Source organism: Theropithecus gelada, unplaced genomic scaffold (genome assembly GCF_003255815.1).
Source record: "Theropithecus gelada isolate Dixy unplaced genomic scaffold, Tgel_1.0 HiC_scaffold_15883, whole genome shotgun sequence".
NCBI lineage: Eukaryota > Metazoa > Chordata > Mammalia > Primates > Cercopithecidae > Theropithecus > Theropithecus gelada.
Genome location: NW_020257640.1, coordinates 2997492 through 3015020, shown reverse-complemented (window position 1 = coordinate 3015020; position 17529 = coordinate 2997492). Strand labels below are relative to the sequence as shown.

The window sequence follows — 17529 nt, the reverse complement described above, 5'->3', positions numbered from 1 at the left end:
CACAGTGAGATACAGCTTTCTAGCTACTAAGAAGGCTGAAATAAATTCATATAGTATAGAATGTTGGTGGGGATTTGGACACATCAGCACTCTCAGACACTGCTGGTGGGAATGTCAGATGGCGCAGCTGCTTTGAATAACAGTATGGCAGTTACTCAGATACTACCACATGACACAACAGTTACATTCCTAGGTGTATCTCCAAGAGAATGGAAAACATGTTGCACAAAAGCTTGTAATGGATGTTCATATCAACATTATTCATAATAGTTAAAAAGTAGAAACAAGCTGGATGCTCATCAATAGGTAAATGGATAAATAAAATGTGTAATATCCATATAAGGGGATGTTATTTAGCCATAAAGGAAATGAAGTGTACTGCTAAAAACATAGATGAATTTTGAAAACATTATTCTGTTAAAAGAAGCCAGTGGCAAAAGACCATGTGATCCCGTTCATGTGAAATTCCAGAATAGGGAAATCTGTAAGGGAAAGAAAATAGATTGTGCTTGCTTAGGGCAGCCTGAGTGAGTGGGAACTGACAGGGTGGTAGGGGTTGACAGCTATAGTGTATGGACTTTCTTTTTTTTAGGGATGGTATCTTGCTACGTTGCCCAGGCTGGATTTGAACTCTTAGGCTCAAGTGATGCACCACTCACCTCAGCCCCCTAAGTAGCTGGGACTACAGGCAGATGCCACTGTGCCTGGCTTAGAATCTTTTTGAGGTGATGAAAATGTTCTAAAATTGATTTTTGTGATGGTTATATATATCTGTGAATATATTAAAATCCATTGCACTGTTTACTTTTAATGGGTGAAGGTATGTGAGTTATAGCTCAATGAAGCTATGTTTTTTTAATTTAAAAAATTTTTTTCATATTTTTGGAGATGAAGTTTCGCTCTTGTTGCCCAGGCTAGAGTGCAGTGGCGTGATCTCAGCTCACTGCAACCTCCGCCTCCTGGGTTCAAGCGATTCTACTGTCTCAGCCTCCCGAGTCACTGGAATTACAGGCGCCCACCACCACACCCAGCTAGTTTTTGTTATTTTTTAGTAGAGAAAGGGTTTCACTATGTTGGCCAGGCTGGTTCTGAACTCCTGCCCTCAGGTGATCCACCCGCCTCGGCCTCCCAAAGTGCTGGGATTACAGGCGTGAGCCACCACACCCGGCCGGAAGTCATTTTTTTAAAAGAATGCATTGATTTTTGCGTATTTGTATTTTAATCCACTTAAGATTTTTTAGTAGTAAGAAACATGACTGGGCATAGTGGTTCATGCCTGTAATCCCAGCACTTTGAGAAGCCAGGGTGGGAGGCTGTCTTGAGTCCAGGAGTTTGACTAGTTTGGGCAACACAGGGATACCCCGTTTCAACAGAAAATAAAAGAAATTAGCCAGGTGTCATGCTGGACACTTGTGGCCCCAACTATTCAGAAGGCTGGATGTGAGAGGATTGCTTGAGCCCAGGAGGTAGAGGCTGCAGTGGACTATGATCATGCCACCGCACTCCTGTGTGGGCAACAGAGATAAAAAGCAACAAAAGAAAGATATATAGGTTTAATTTAGACGTGATATGCTTGATTTGTTACAGAAGAAAAAATCATGCCTGGAGACTGCTATAGTAATGTAGGTACAAGATGATGAGGCTGCAGACTTCCAGTGACAGTGAGGCTGCATAGGAAAGAGTGCCTGCTTAGTACATGGATGTGGTTGGTGCCGGGGGGAGTGAAGACTAGTGTTTAGTACTTGGATATAGTGCGGAGAGGGAATAAAGATGAGTAAAACACAGTTCTAACTCTGATGGGAGTGGGGTGTATCAATTATGTCAGATCATGAGAAGATAGTCTGCCGTCATGAAGAGAGAAAAAGGATGGAAGTGAAGCAAAGAGTTTTGGTGGGATGGTGTGTTTGAAAGCCAGATTTTAGAGGGCTAAAGGAATTATTGGAGACAGTCGTATTTTTGGACCTCTTATAGTCCCTTGCACACAGTAGGTGCTTAATATTGATTAGTTTGTGGAAGTACGTGAAGGGAAAACGCAGGATTGCTATGAGATTTGGCAATAGATGGAAAGAAGCAGATAGCACGGCAGCTGGAGAATAGCTGGTTAGGGCAGATTTGAGTTTCTTTAAATGAGTAGGAAAAATGTTCCTCGGTAATTGCATTTGTTGTTGTTGGTTTTGAGATGGAGTCTCACTCTGTTGCTGAGGTTGGAGTGCAGTGACATGATCTTTGCTCACTGCAACCTCTGCCTCCCCAGTTCAAGCAATTCTCCTGCCTCAGCCTTTCAAGTAGCTGGGATTACAGGGGCCCACCACTATGCCCAGCTAATTTTTGTATTTTTAGTAAAGAGTTTTAGTATTGTATATACAATATATACATTTTGTATTTTGTATATACAATATACACATTTTGTATTTTATATATACAATATACAAATTTTGTATTTTGCATATCGGTCAGGCTGGTTTTGAGCTCCTGACCTGAAGTAATTCACCTGCCTCCACCTCCCAAAGTGCTGGGATTGTAGGTAATTGGTTTTATATACATAGGTAGAGATGGGAGGAAGAACATTCTAGGAGAGATACCTTCTGCTGAGAAAGATGGAAAGCTGATGAAAAGATAATACTGAAACCACCCACCTGTTGTTGTTTCTGAGTTTTTTCCTTCAATTTAGACTAAATCCTAAAATTTTTATGGACTATAAGTCCCCACACTAATGCTTTCAAATTTTTAATTTTAAAACTGGAAATTTTACTCCTTATCCTAAAATTCATTATTTAACATATAGTACACTGTCTGTTAAAATGCTGTACTAAAACTATAGATAAAAATACTACCGCCTACATCACACACCGGGTCCTATTGTAGGGAGTGGGGAGGGGGTAGGAGGGAGGGATATCATTAGGAGATATACCTAATGTAAATGACGAGTTAATGGGTGCAGCACACCAACATGGCATATGTATACATATGTAACAAACCTGCACATTGTGCACATGTACCCTAGAACTTAAAGTATAATAATAATAAAAAAAATACTACCGCCTTTGTCATGCAAGCCTTGGAATCCCAGCCCTGCCTGCATGAGTACACTCAGCTGCAAAGCGGTTCCACTTCTCTCACCTTAGAGTCAGCTCCTATTCCCACGACGCCCCCGTCAGCAGGAAGAAGCCAGAGTGATTGACGGTTTTTTCCAGTCTTCGTAGCCTACACCTTGAGAACAAGGTGCTAAGAAACACAAAGGCTGGCCGGGGGCGGTGGCTCAAGCCTGTAATCCCAGCACTTTGGGAGGCCGAGACGGGCGGATCACGAGGTCAGGAGATCGACACCATCCTGGCTAACACGGTGAAACCCCGTCTCTACTAAAAAATACAAAAAACTAGCCGGGCGCGGTGGCGGGCGCCTGTAGTCCCAACTACTCGGGAGGCTGAGGCAGGAGAATGGCGTGAACCCGGGAGGCGGAGCTTGCAGTGAGCTGAGATCCGGCCACTGCACTCCAGCCTGGGCGGCAGAGCGAGACTCCGTCTCAAAAAAAAAAAAAAAAAAAAAAGAAACACAAAGGGAGGGATTGAAACCGCCTTGGCAAAATTATGACTGAGGAAATGATGACAGTGAAAAAAATCAGACCTAACTGACTCCATCTTGCTTCTAACGTTTAAGCTGTCCTTGTTCATTCTTGTGCATAGGCCTAACTAACTTTCAGTTCAGTTCATGGAATTCAGTTCATGGTTTGACTATGAAACAAAATTGATAATAACTATTTCCCGAAAAGACCCACTTCTTGCCTGGGAACCAGCATGGCTTTGCAGGACTAACAAATTAGCTACAAGATTAGAAATTACAGTTTAGGGGTCATGCAGCCTCCGGCTCCAAGAGTCTGAACCTCCCCAAATTGCTCCTGAGGATAACATCACGATTGTAAAACCTAAGATCCGTACTTGAGATATTTTGCAGACCCTGCACTGGATGGATCAGCTGACACCACCCAGATCGGTAACTGGCTCAACCAGTTCTGCTATCCCATCCAGGAGCAGTAGACAGCAAGAAAAACTCACTTTGACCCCTATGATTCCATCTTCAACCTGACCAGTCAGCATTCCCCACTTCCCAAGCCCCGACCTGCCAAATTATCTTTATTTTATTTTATTGAGGCAGAGTCTGGCTCTGTTGTCCAGGCTGGAGTGCAGTGGTATGATCTCGGCTCACTACAACTCCTGCCTCCCGGGTTCAAGTGATTCTCCTGCCTCAGCCTCCCGAGTAGCTAGGATTACAGGTGCATGCCACTATGCCTGGCTAATTTTTGTGTTTTTACTAGAGATGAGGTCTCACCATGTTGGCCAGGCTGGTCTCGAACTTTTGACCTCAGGTGATCTGCCTGTCTCAGCCTCCCAGAGTGCTGGGATTACAGGCGTGAGGCACTGTGCCTGACCTCAAATTATGTTTATTTCATTTATTTATTTATTTATTTATTTATTTATTTATTTAGAGATGGAGTTTCACTCTCATTGCCAAGGCTGGAGTGCAGTGGTGTGATCTCGGCTCACTGCAACCTGCGCCTCCCAGATTCAAATGATTCTCCTGCCTCAGCCTTCTGAGTAGCTGGGATTACAGGTGTCTGCCACCATACCCAGCTAATTTTTAGTAGACACAGGGTTTCACTATGTTGGTCAGGCTGGTCTCAAACTCCTGACCTCAGGTGATCCACCCGCCTTGGCCTCCCAAAGTGCTGGGATTGGAGATGTGAGCCACGGCGCCCGGCCGCAGCCCCAGCCCCAGCCCCAAATTATCATTAAAAGCTCTGATCCCCTAATGCTCAGACTGATTTCAGTAACAATAAAATTCCGGTCTCCTGCACAACCAGCTCTGCTTGAATTACTCTTTATCCATTGCAATTCCCCTGTCTTGATAAATTAGTTCTGTCTAGGCAGTGGGCAAGGTGAACCCACTGGGTGGTTACAATACGTTGGTGAACTTAATCATTGCAAAGAGGAGGTGAAGTGAGGGCTGGGTCTGAAAGAGGTGGTGACCTGGAATAAATTTGTTAGGTGGGGATAAAGAACATAAGTAGCAGGTACTGGTGTAGATACGGGTGACTAATGAATTTGTAGTGGTCCAGAGCTTTGTGGGTCTGTTTTCACTTTCCTGTTTCCAGTTTGTTCATTTTCGATAGCTACAAGGTGAGAAAAACATTTTATTTTTAATTTACGAAAATAAACAAGACCTTGACCCTGTAATCGAGATCTCACATCCATATTCTACACATTCTGACCATACTGGACCTTCTTACTCTTGCCTAAACATGATAGACCCATTACAAGTCTATGCCTTTGTATAGGCTTTATACTAATTAGAATTTTAGGTACAAGATAGTACGGAGGAAGGAGGATTTATTCTCTGTGGGATTATTGAAAGGCAACACTGATGTACTGATTCTTGCGAAGCCAGAATCAAGAGTTCATTAGAAGGGCCCGGTGTGGTAACTCACATCTGTTATCCCAGCACCTTGGGAGGTTGTGGTGGGAGGATTGCTTGAGGCCAGGAGTTTGAGACCAGCCTGGCCAATGTAGCCAGATCTCCATCTCTACCAAAAAAAAAATTGTGTTTAAGTTTATTAGAGGCATAAAGGACATTCTAAGCAGAAAGAAATGCATTTTGCAAGAGTTCAGAGGCATGACTTACTGGGGAGATTATAAGCAGATAAAAATGCTGAAATAGGCCAGGCGTGGTGGCTCACACCTGTAATCCCAGCACTTTGGGAGGCTGAGGTGGGTTGATCATGAGGTCAGGAGTTCCAGACCAGCCTGGCCAACATGATGAAACTCCGTCTCTACTAAAAATACAAAAATTAGCCCGGCCTAGGGAGGCTGAGGCAGGAGAATGGCGTAAACCCAGGAGGTCGAGCTTGCAGAGAGCTGAGTCCGGCCACTGCACTCCAGCCTGGGCGACAGAGCAAGACTCCGTCTCAAAAAAAAAAAAAAATTAGCCTAGCCTGGTGATGGGTGCCTGTAATCCCAGCTACTCAGGAGCCTGAGGCAGGAGTCTCGCTTGAAACTGGAAGACGGAGGTTGCAGTGAGCTGAGACTGTGCTACTGCACTCCAACCTGTGCAACAAGAGTGAAACTTTGTCTCAAAAACAAAAGAAAGAAGCTGAAATGATAGAGGAGATAGGCTGTCATATGTAATAATAAGCAAGAACAGCTAGGAAGGACTTTTAGGAATTTTATGCCTAGAGTTTGTACATTAATCTGTAGATGATGAGGAATGATTAAAGGATTTTAAAGAACAGAGTGACATTCTGTGTGGCAGTTTTAGGCAGATCACAGTACATCGGCAGCTCCTGTCACTTTGTTTTTTGACTCTTGCCTCCAGTCTTTTCTTTCCTAAATCCTTCCTTAGACTGTCAAGATTCCAGATCTTTATTTTGTTTTTATCGAGGTTAGCAGAATTCTGTTCACATTTCCAGGCCTGGTTTTGAATATAGAATCTTCTGAAGCCTTTAATACTTGAGGCAGAATGAACAACTCACCCCTCATTTCTTTTTTTTTTTTTTTTTGAGACAGAGTCTCGCTCTGCCGCCCAGGCTGGAGTGCAGTGGCCGGATCTCAGCTCACTGCAAGCTCCGCCTCCTGGGTTTACGCCATTCTCTTGCCTCAGCCTCCCGAGTAGCTGGGACTACAGGCGCCCGCCACCTCGCCCAGCTAGTTTTTTGTATTTTTTAGTAGAGACGGGGTTTCACCGTGTTAGCCAGGATGGTGTCGATCTCCTGACCTCGTGATCCGCCCGTCTCGGCCTCCCAAAGTGCTGGGATTACAGGCTTGAGCCACCGCGCCCGGCCACCCCTCATTTCTTTAGCATTTTGTTATACAATAGGAGTAACATTCACATTTATTGTGTTTATTTGTTTATAATTTTATTCTTAGGTAAGAATTAAATTCTTTAATTATTAACTAAGAATAAAATTCTAAGAACCTTGTGATTGCTTGAGGGCAAATATAAGCATATTCATCTGTATAAGTAACATCTAACACATAATAGGTATCTGTCCGAGAATTGAATATTACGTCAAAAATGTATTTTTCCTATAATGAAAATTTTCCTGTATGTACTGTTAAGTGCGTAATGAAATTAAAAACTCTGAAAATGTAGAATGGAACAAAACCAACTGATTTAGAACACGATTTCTAAGGTTAATACTAGCAGGTTGATAATTATTCCTCAAATCATGATTGAGTCAGGTATTCACTCACCCAGAATAATATTATCATGACCATGCTTTCCATCTTAGCAATAATAACATTTTATTTCTGGGTTAGAATCAGAAATCTTCCTGAAATCAACATACTACAGTTACTGCATTTACTTCTTATCTGTGACTTATTTTCATGAAATGGTATAGTTTTTTCTCAGGAAGGGTAGACTCAATGAAGTTTTTAAAAAATTACATGCTATCTCTAAAAGTAAGATGTTCTGAGAAATTCTTTTTTGGGATATCAGAATTTTGTTATTAGGTTGGTGCAAAAGAATTATGGGCCAGGCACAGTGGCTCATGCCTGTAATCCCAGCACTTTGGGAGGCGAAGGCAGGCAGATCACCTGAGGTCAGGAGCTTGAGACCAGCCTAGCCAACATGATGAAACCCCATCTCTATTAAAAATACAAAATTAGCCAGGCATAGTAGCAGGCACCTGTAATCCCAGCTATTTGGGAGGCTGAGGTAAGAGAATTGCTTGAGCCCGGGGGAGGCGGGGGTTGTAGTGAGCCGAGACCACGCCACTGCACTCCAGCCCGGGAGACAAGAGCGAAACTCCATCTCAAAAAAAAAAAAAAAAAGGTGTGTTTGCAGCCGCCGCCGCGCCGCCGTCGCTCTCTAACGCCAGCGCCGCCTCTTGCTCGCCGAGCTCCAGCCGAAGGAGAAGGGGGGTAAGTAAGGAGGTCTCTGTACCATGGCTCGTACAAAGCAGACTGCCCGCAAATCGACCGGTGGTAAAGCACCCAGGAAGCAACTGGCTACAAAAGCCGCTCGCAAGAGTGCACCCTCTACTGGAGGGGTGAAGAAACCTCATCGTTACAGGCCTGGTACTGTGGCACTCCGTGAAATTAGACGTTATCAGAAGTCCACTGAACTTCTGATTCGCAAGCTTCCCTTCCAGCGTCTGGTGCGAGAAATTGCTCAGGACTTTAAAACAGATCTGCGCTTCCAGAGCGCAGCTATTGGTGCTTTGCAGGAGGCAAGTGAGGCCTATCTGGTTGGTCTTTTTGAAGACACCAACCTGTGTGCTATCCATGCCAAACGTGTAACAATTATGCCAAAAGACATCCAGCTAGCACGCTGCATACGTGGAGAACGTGCTTAAGAATCCACTATGATGGGAAACATTTCATTCTCAAAAAAAAAAAAAAAAAAAAAAAATTCTCTTCTTCCTGTTATTGGTAGTTCTGAACGTTAGATATTTTTTTTCCATGGGGTCAAAAGGTACCTAAGTATATGATTGCGAGTGGAAAAATAGGGGACAGAAATCAGGTATTGGCAGTTTTTCCATTTTCATTTGTGTGTGAATTTTTAATATAAATGCAGAGGCGTAAAGCATTAATGCAAGTTAAAATGTTTCAGTGAACAAGTTTCAGCGGTTCAACTTTATAATAATTATAAATAAACCTGTTAAATTTTTCTGGACAATGCCAGCATTTGGATTTTTTTAAAACAAGTAAATTTCTTATCGATGGCAACTAAATGGTGTTTGTAGCATTTTTATCATACAGTAGATTCCATCCATTCACTATACTTTTCTAACTGAGTTGTCCTACATGCAAGTACATGTTTTTAATGTTGTCTGTCTTCTGTGCTGTTCCTGTAAGTTTGCTATTAAAATACATTAAACTATAAAAAAAAAAAAAGGATTTATGGTTTTTGCAATAGTTTTTAATGGCAAAAACTGCAATTACTTTGTACCAACCTAAAATAGATATTGCATTGTTGTCCAGGTGTGATGGCTCATGCTTATAATCCCAGCACTTTGGGAAGCTGAGGTGGGAGGATTGCTTGAGCCCAGGAGTTTGAGACCAGTTTGGGTAACATCGTGTGAACTCTGTCTCTACAACAACAACAACAACAACAAAATACTAGCTAGCTGTGATGGTGCGCACCTATGGTCCCAGCTACTTGGGAGGCCAAGGTGGGAGGATTGCTTGAGTCCAGGAGGTTGAGGCTGCAGTGAGCCAGGATCCCACCACTGCACTCCAGCCTGGACAACAGAGTTGCCCTGTCTGAAAAAATAAAATAATGCATCGTTTGCTTCAGGAACCTGTAAATGTCTTGTGTTCACTATTACTTGTCTTAGAACTAGCATCTCTTAAGAAGGAGTCAATGTATACCTTGAAAAGGTTTTTGTTCTGAGTAGGCAGCTGTTTAGTGGGCAGAAGTCCATTCTTTCTCTCCTTAGAACACAACTGTCATATTTCAAGAGTCTAGCAAATGATGCTTTGGCAGAATAAGGAGGAGAGTTATTTTTAAAGCAGTGCTTCCCTTTGGTCTTGAAGCAAATATAGAATGTTGATGGAATATGAAATTGATTCTAGAAATATGCCTTAGAATGAAGGTAATGGAAACATATAAGTTTGGTACCAGATAAATGAATTCAGCAGAAGACTTCTGTGGCTTTCTACTGTAGTGTAAAAATATTTTGTAGTGTAGAATAAAAATACTTGTAGTGTAGTGATTGCCATTAGCAAATTTTAGCATAATTAAATTTGTTAACTGGGCTTAGTGTGACCACACCTATAACCCAGCACTTTGGGAGACTCAGGCAGTCAAGACCAGACTGGGCAACAGGCAAAATCCTGTTAAAAAAAAAAAAAAAAAGAGCCAGGTGTCATGGTGCACACCTGTAGTCCCAGCAACTTGGGAGGCTGAGGCAAAAGAATTCCTTAACACCTGGAGGTCAAGGCTGTGGTGAGCCGTGCATGCCACTGCACTGTAACCTGGGTGACAGAGCGAGACCCCGTCTCAAAATCAGTCAGTCAGTCAAATTGTTAACAGTACTTACTTTGTTGTTGTTATTATAAGCATTGTTTAAAACCAGTGGTTTTCTTTTTCATTTCCAATAATGACCTTCTCCTCCTTTTTCATTGTGTTGCTAGAACAAATATGTTGAAATATTCAATTGATTTGTTTTATTATTTAAACACACACATACAGTTGGGAATTTTGCGTTTGTTATAATTTCTGTCTGGGATTCATTTTCTCTAGATAATTACATAGTTGACTTGTGTCACTCAGTCTCTTTTCAAATCTCCCTTATTAAATGGGCCCCATGTAAACACCTTTCCGTAGTTAACTTGTTCTGTATAACCTTTATCACTAGCTAGCATAATATTTTCTTCCCTTGCTAGTATGTAAGCTTCTTCTAAAAATTTTTTTTTTTTTTAAATTTTTGTAGAGATAGGGTCTTGCTGTGTTATCCAGGCCGGTCTCAGAATGCCTGGCCTTAAGTGGTCCTCCTGCCTTGGCTTCCCAAAGTGCTGGGATTATAGGCATGAGCCACCATGCCTGGCTTTTTTTTTCTTTAATTGAATGTAAGCTTCTTGAAGGCAGGGGCTTACCTGTTTTGTTTTCCTGTGTAGTTGTTTAGAACAGTGCCTGGCACGTAGTAAGTGTTCTATTAATATTTGTTCAATAAACCAAGCTCAGTGATGAGTGCCTGTAGTCCCAGCTACTCAGGAGGCTCAGGTGGGAGGATTGCTTAAGGCCAGGAGTTTGAGGCTGTAGTGCACTGTGATAACACCTGTGAATAGCCACTGAAATCCAGCCTGGGTAATGTAGTGAGACCCCCATCTCTTAAAAAAAGTGTTGAGTAAATCAAATTAGGAATAGTATTTGAGGCCGGGCGCGGTGGCTCAAGCCTGTAATCCCAGCACTTTGGGAGGCCGAGACGGGCGGATCACGAGGTCAGGAGATCGACACCATCCTGGCTAACACGGTGAAACCCCGTCTCTACTAAAAAATACAAAAAACTAGCCGGGCGAGGTGGCGGGCGCCTGTAGTCCCAGCTACTCGGGAGGCTGAGGCAGGAGAATGGCGTGAACCCGGGAGGCGGAGCTTGCAGTGAGCCGAGATCGCGCCACTGCACTCCAGCCTGGGCGACAGAGCTGAGACCCCGTCTCAAAAAAAAAAAAAAAAAAAAAAAAAAAGGAATAGTATTTGAAACAAACCTTTAATTTTAAAACAAATTCATCCCTGAAGGAAGTTAGGATCATTCCCAATCACACATTTTTAATGAGGATTTTTGCCCTGTTTGGGACAAGATATTGAAGTTAATAAGGGCTTCTGGTGTCCTCTCCTAAGATTAACCCATGAATGATCATAAAACCTAAGATAGAAAAATTAGCTCCAGGTAAGGAGTGTTGGTACTAGAGTGTGTGTGTAGTAATGGTTGCTGCAGTCTGGTTTAGGGGGCTGCTACTGTGGCTGTGGCAGGATAATTGAGGTAAAAGGCAGTTTGGATGGAGGTCTTATCCCCCTGCTCCAAATTTGTCTTGATAATTAGTATCTCTTTTAAGGGGTGTGATAGCAATAACTCAGACAGTGGGTGGAAGTGTCTTCAAGAATAAATCATAATAGCACTCCCTAAAAAGTTTTTGACCTCCAAAAATCCTTATCCCTAAAATTCCCTTACCTAAATTTCCTACCCCTCCACCAAACTCTTAGAGGGCAGTGAATTATTGTTTTAAAAAATGCCTCCTTCCCAATGCTACTTTCCTTTTTATCTGTGGACAGGGAATGAATTCTTAACCTGAGGGAGTTATTTGTTTAATGGAAAGTGAGTAACTGTGATTTTCTCCTTGTTAGGGCTCTCCTCCCTAGAGTTCTTCTGTTCCCCCAGGGGTTTCTTAGTGCTAAATGGAGCTGATACAGACTAGAGTCAGGCCTTTCTCTTGTTACACATAATCTAGAGAAAGTGACTCATGTTGCCAAATGAATATGTCCAAAATAAGGAGACAAATGAGTGCAAGCACCTCAAAAGTCAAGTAAAAGATAACAAACTGTGTGTATGTGTGTGTTTTCTTGTTTTATGTTGTTAATATCTTTATGTGTATAGTAGAAGCAAAGGCAGATGGAATAAAAAGAAAAGTCTAATACATTTTCTAAAAGATAAGGTATTAACAGCATGAAACAAGAACAAAAACTTACTTAAAAGAACCAAAGGAAAATACTAGGTATAAGAAGTATAATCTGTAGAACATATTTGATGGGATGAAATTAAGATCAATTCAGGTGAAGGAGAAATTAGTGAGTTGGAAGGTCATATTTAGGAATTCTTTCCATAGGAGGAAAGAAAGGATAGGAAGCATAAAATAAAAATTAAGAAATAAATGAAATTTAGAAGTAGGAGTTCCTTTTTCCCCTAAGATCAGGAACAAGATAAAGATATCTGCTGTTGCCATTTCTGTTCAACACAGTATTGAAACTTCTGTCCAGAGCCATTTAGCAGAAAAAAGAAATGCATCCAAATGGGAAGGGAAGAAATAAAATTATCTCTGTTTAAGATGACGTCATCTTATATGTAGAAAACGAAAGATTTTGTGGGAAAAAAAATACCTTTTGGTGCTAATAAATTAGCAGTGATCTGAAAATAAAATTAAGAAAACAATTTCATTTATGGTAGCATCTAAGAGAATAAAATGCTTAGGAATAAATTTAAGCAAGGAGGCAAAGACTTGCACTATATATAAAACACTGCTGAGAGGAATGAAAGAATACATGAATAAGTAGGAAGATATCTCACATTCAAGAATTTGGAGACTTAATCTTGTTGAGAAGACAGTACTACCCAAAGTGATCCATAGATTAAATGCAGTTCCTATCAAAATCCCAACGATGTTATTTGAAGAAATAGAAAAACCCATTCTAAAATCCATCTGGAATCTGAAGGGAACCCAAATACAGCGAAAACAATCTTGAAAATGAAGAAGAAAGTTAGGGAAATCAGGACTCACAGTTCCTGATTTATTTTGAAAGTTACTATGAAACTACACAATCAAAAACAGTGTGGGGCTGGGTGTGATGGCTCACACCTGTAATTCCAGTGTTTTGGGAGGCCGAGGCAGGAGGATTACTTGAGACCAGGAGTTCAAGATCAGGCTGGGCAACATAGCAAGACCCCGTCTCTACAAAAGAAACAAAAAGCGGTGTAGTACTGGCAATACAGACAGACATTGACCAATGGAATAGAATAGAGAGACTAGAAACAAATCCTTGTAAATATGGTAAAATGATTTTTTACAAGGGTGCCAAAACCAATCAGTGGAGAAAAGACAGTCTTTTCAACAAATGGTGATGAGAAAACTGGATACCCCCACAGAAAAGAAAGAAGTCAGACCTTTTCCTTATACCATATACAAAAATTAATATGAAGTTGGTTCAAAGACATAGTGAGAGAGCTAAAACTAGAAAACTCTTAGAGGAAAACAGGGAAAAAGTCTTCTTTACATTAGATATGGCAGTGATTTTGTTGGATGTGATAACAAAAGCACAGGCAGCACAACAAATAAGTTGGACTTCATCAAAACGTAAAACTTTTGTGTATTAAAGGACACTGCCAAGAGAGTAAAAGGACAACCCACAGAATGTGAGAAAATGTTTGCGAATGAGATATATGATAAGAGATTAATATCCAGAATATATAAAGAACTCCTACAACTCGACAACAACAACAAAAACCAATTCGAAAATGGGCATAGAACTTGCACATTTCTCCAGAGAAAATATATAAATGACTAATAAGCACATTAAAATATTTTCTACATCACTAATCAGTATGGGAATTTGAGTCAGAGCCACAATGGGAGAGACTTATTCATACCCATCAAGTGGTTATTTTTAAAAAATAAAAGAGAAAGTAACAAGTGTTGGCAAGGATGTGGAGAAACTGGAATTGTTATACTCTTTTAGAGGGAATGTAAAATAGTGTTGCTGCTGCAGGAAACAGCTTGACAGTTTCTCAAAAAGTTAAACATGGCTGGGTGCAGTGGCTCACGCCTGTAATCCCAGCACTTTGGGATGCTTGAGGCCAAGAGTTCGAGCCCAGCCGGGCCAACATGGCAAAACCCTATTTCTACTAAAAATACAAAAATTAGCCTGGCATGGTTGTGCACCTTAGTCCCAGCTACTTGGAAGGCTGAGGCATGAGAATCGCTTGAACCCTGGGGGTGGAGATTGCAGTGAGCCTTGATCACACCTTTGCACTCCAGCCTAGGTGACAGAGTGAGACTGTATCTCAGAAAAAAAAAAAAAAAAAAAAAACAAAAAAATATATATATATATATATATATATATATATATATAGTTAGTTAGATATAGAATTAGCATATGACCCAGCAATTTTACACCTAGGTGTATACCAGGAAGAGTTGAAAGCAGAGACTCAAACAGATACTTACACACCAGTGTTCATGGCAGCATTATTGCAAACTGAAAAGGTGGGAAAATCCCAAATGTACATCAACACTTGAAGAAGTAAACAAAATGGTATTTACTTGCAATGGAATATTTTTCAGCTTTAAAAAGGAATGAAATTTTGATATATTTTGCAACACGGATGAACCTTGAAAATACTATGGGTGAAACAAGCCAGAAACAAGAGGACAAATATTGTTATGATTCTACTTATGCGAGATACATGGAATAGGTAGATTCATAGAGACAGAAAGTAGGAGAGAGGGTGAATGAAATAAGCCATAAACAAGAGGACAAATACTGTTATGATTCTGCTTATGTGAGATACATGGGATAGGCAAATTCATAGCGATTGAAAGTATTAATGGGAGAGAGGTTACTAGGGGTAATGGTGAGGGCAAGTGGGGAATGGTTTTTTTAATGGATATAGTGTTTCTGATTGGGATAGTGACAAGTTCTGGAAATGGATAGTGGTGACAGCTGTACAACATGGTGAATATTTTTAATGGCACTGAATTTTATACTTAAAGGTAGTTAAAATGGCAAATTGTGTTATACTTTAAAAAAAGTAGAAGTGAGGCTGATGTCTGTGAAGTTGAGTCAGTGTACTGGAAATTCCTCGTGTGGCTGTAGAACTTAGGCATTGAAAGTCATTTTGTGGCCAGGCGCGGTGGCTTATACCTGTAATCCCAGCACTTTGGGAGGCCGAGTTGGGCGGATGACCTGAGGTCAGGAGTTCGAGACCAGCCTGACCAACATGGAGAAATCCCGTCTCTACTAAAAATACAAAATTAGCCGGGCGTGGTGGCACATGCTTGTAATCCCGGCTACTCGGGAGGCTGAGGCAGGAGAATCGCTTGAACCCGGGAAGCGGAGGTTGCAGTGAGCCGAGATCACGCCATTGCACTCCAGCCTGGGCAACAAGAGGGAAACTCCGTCTCAAAAAAAGAAAAGTAATTTTGTGAATAAGCTAGAAGAAGTTGTTTAAGAAGTGGGGTGTCTGACTTACTGATCTCAGGTGACATTCCAGGTGAAATCTAGATGAGGTATGTATTCCTCAGTGAATTTGAACTTGGAAGATAGAGCAAAATTCAAATTCTAGCTTTGTCATTGTTTTAAATGTAATTTTGTTATATTACTAAAGCTTTCTGAACTTTTGTCTGTGTTATGTGTTATGTAAATATATAGTTAAATGGATAAGTAATGTATACTAAAAAAAAAAAAAAAAGATGCCAGCACTGAGGTAGGAAGCTTAAAATGATAAAGAAGAAATATTTGAGAAAACTATGAGGTTGATGTCTAGAATTAAAGAAAGATGAAAGATCTCAGGTTGAAGGGGTTCGTATAGAATACAGTATAATTAAGAAAAACTCACACTTGTACACAGTACAGTGACATTGAAGAGTCTAAAAGTGAACAAGTAACATTATGAGGGAACAAAATTGAGATTGACATCATACTTACCAATAGCAGTGTTGACTGCAAGAAGATAATGGAATAATATTTTTTTTAAGTATTGGAGGAAGTATTGAAAGAAACTGTGAACCTTGATGTTTCTACCCATCCAACTGTCATTCGAGTGAGGGCATGATTAAAATATTCTCAAATATGGGAACATTTTTAGAAACATTTTTGGAGAAAGAACTCAAATGAGTATTTGCAAATCTAGCAGATGCTACAAGACTTGTAATGTACACATGTAAGACATGTACATTTTTGAAATATCCTAGTGGAAGTTGTTGTCTTTAAAAAGTTAGCTAAGAATAAATTAAAAAACCCACAAAAGTATGTCCATAAAACTTGATGGGAATTGGGTGGAGGGGAGATGAGAGGACATGAGGGCATGGTCAGATTTTTGTCTTGATAAAGGGAAGTATAGATGACAGATTTACTTATCTAAAAGAAAAAGCAAAGGACAAGTTGAAATAATAAATTTGTTAAAAGGCAGAGATTGATATGATAAACCAAGTATATGTTCATTTTTAATAGGAAATACTGTAAATCACAATTTAGAGTTCTACAGATGGGAGAGGCATGGATGAGCAATTATGAAAATTGAGGATCCCAACAATACTTTTGCTTATGTGGATTATATCTACCAATAGTTACAGTATTAGAAATTAAAACTGAAAACATTTTAAATATTGATTAGCTGATTAATCAGTAATTGATTAATGTCTATTAATATAGGAACAACATACCCCTTTTATGTTAACATAATATAAAACATATTATAAAAATAACTATTTCCCAAAACAACAAAGAGCTTAGAAGAGTGGCATTGTTTTAAGCACTTTTGCAAATCTATTTAACGTCTGGTTTAATAGAAGGTACTTGGATTCTCTTATCTGCTTCAACGTTCAGTGTGTTGCAATGTGATGTTTTTTTCAGGTATATGAGAAACCTAGGACCTCATGAATCTTTTGAAAGGGTCTTGGAAACCCTCAGTGATCTTGAGACCACACTTTGAGAACTGCTTTTTCCATACAAAGTTTCTTTGCTATTTATTACCCTACTATTTGGTGTCTTCTGCGTCATCACAGTAGTTTTCTTATGATCTCATATTCCCTCCTACCTCCCAGTTTTATTATTTCTTACCTTACATTCTCTTCCAGTTTGACTGATTCTTCTCCATCAAGCCTTCATTGATTATTCTAGTTTCTGTCTCTTCTCTAAAATCTGTTTGCAAGTGTGTAGTTTCACATATTTTGTACTAAAGTACTCTTAAGTTTTTTGTGTTTTCTTTTTCCAATGACATTATGACCCTTTTAAAGTAGGGACTCTAAAAATTGATGACAACACAAGAATTTATCCTTACACACAAATATTTGTACCTCCAAATTGATAATTTTTGTCGGTTGATTGGAAGTAACACCCTCTAGGAAAACATATAGATCACAAATTTGTTTTTGGCCTTAAGTGATCTATTAGAAAACTATAATGTCTTATCCATTATCTGCCACATGCCAATACTTTTGGTATTGCAAGTTCTCCTTTCTTCAAGAGATCTTGTGTAACTAAAACCTTCTTTTGTTCAGCCTTGTTGATCTTATAAGCCACTTACTGATTTACCTATTTTCT

At 40.2% G+C, this 17529-nt stretch overlaps 2 protein-coding genes across 3 annotated transcripts in view; both read left to right on the top strand.

Annotated features, from left to right (window-relative positions):
* The window catches only part of LOC112617103 (band 4.1-like protein 5), a 175577-nt gene that overhangs the window by 13523 nt on the left and 144525 nt on the right, over positions 1–17529 (top strand). The gene's annotated exons all lie outside the window — the stretch shown is intronic.
* LOC112617105 (histone H3.3-like) lies at positions 7819–8891 on the top strand. Its single transcript, XM_025373820.1, has one exon. It carries the CDS (start codon positions 7940–7942, stop codon positions 8348–8350), a length of 411 nt encoding a protein of 136 aa, XP_025229605.1. The 5' UTR covers positions 7819–7939; the 3' UTR covers positions 8351–8891.

Bases quoted from the DNA above. Each gene is read 5' to 3' on its own strand.
- LOC112617105 (XM_025373820.1), top strand. From the start codon at position 7,940: ATGGCTCGTACAAAGCAGACTGCCCGCAAATCGACCGGTGGTAAAGCA.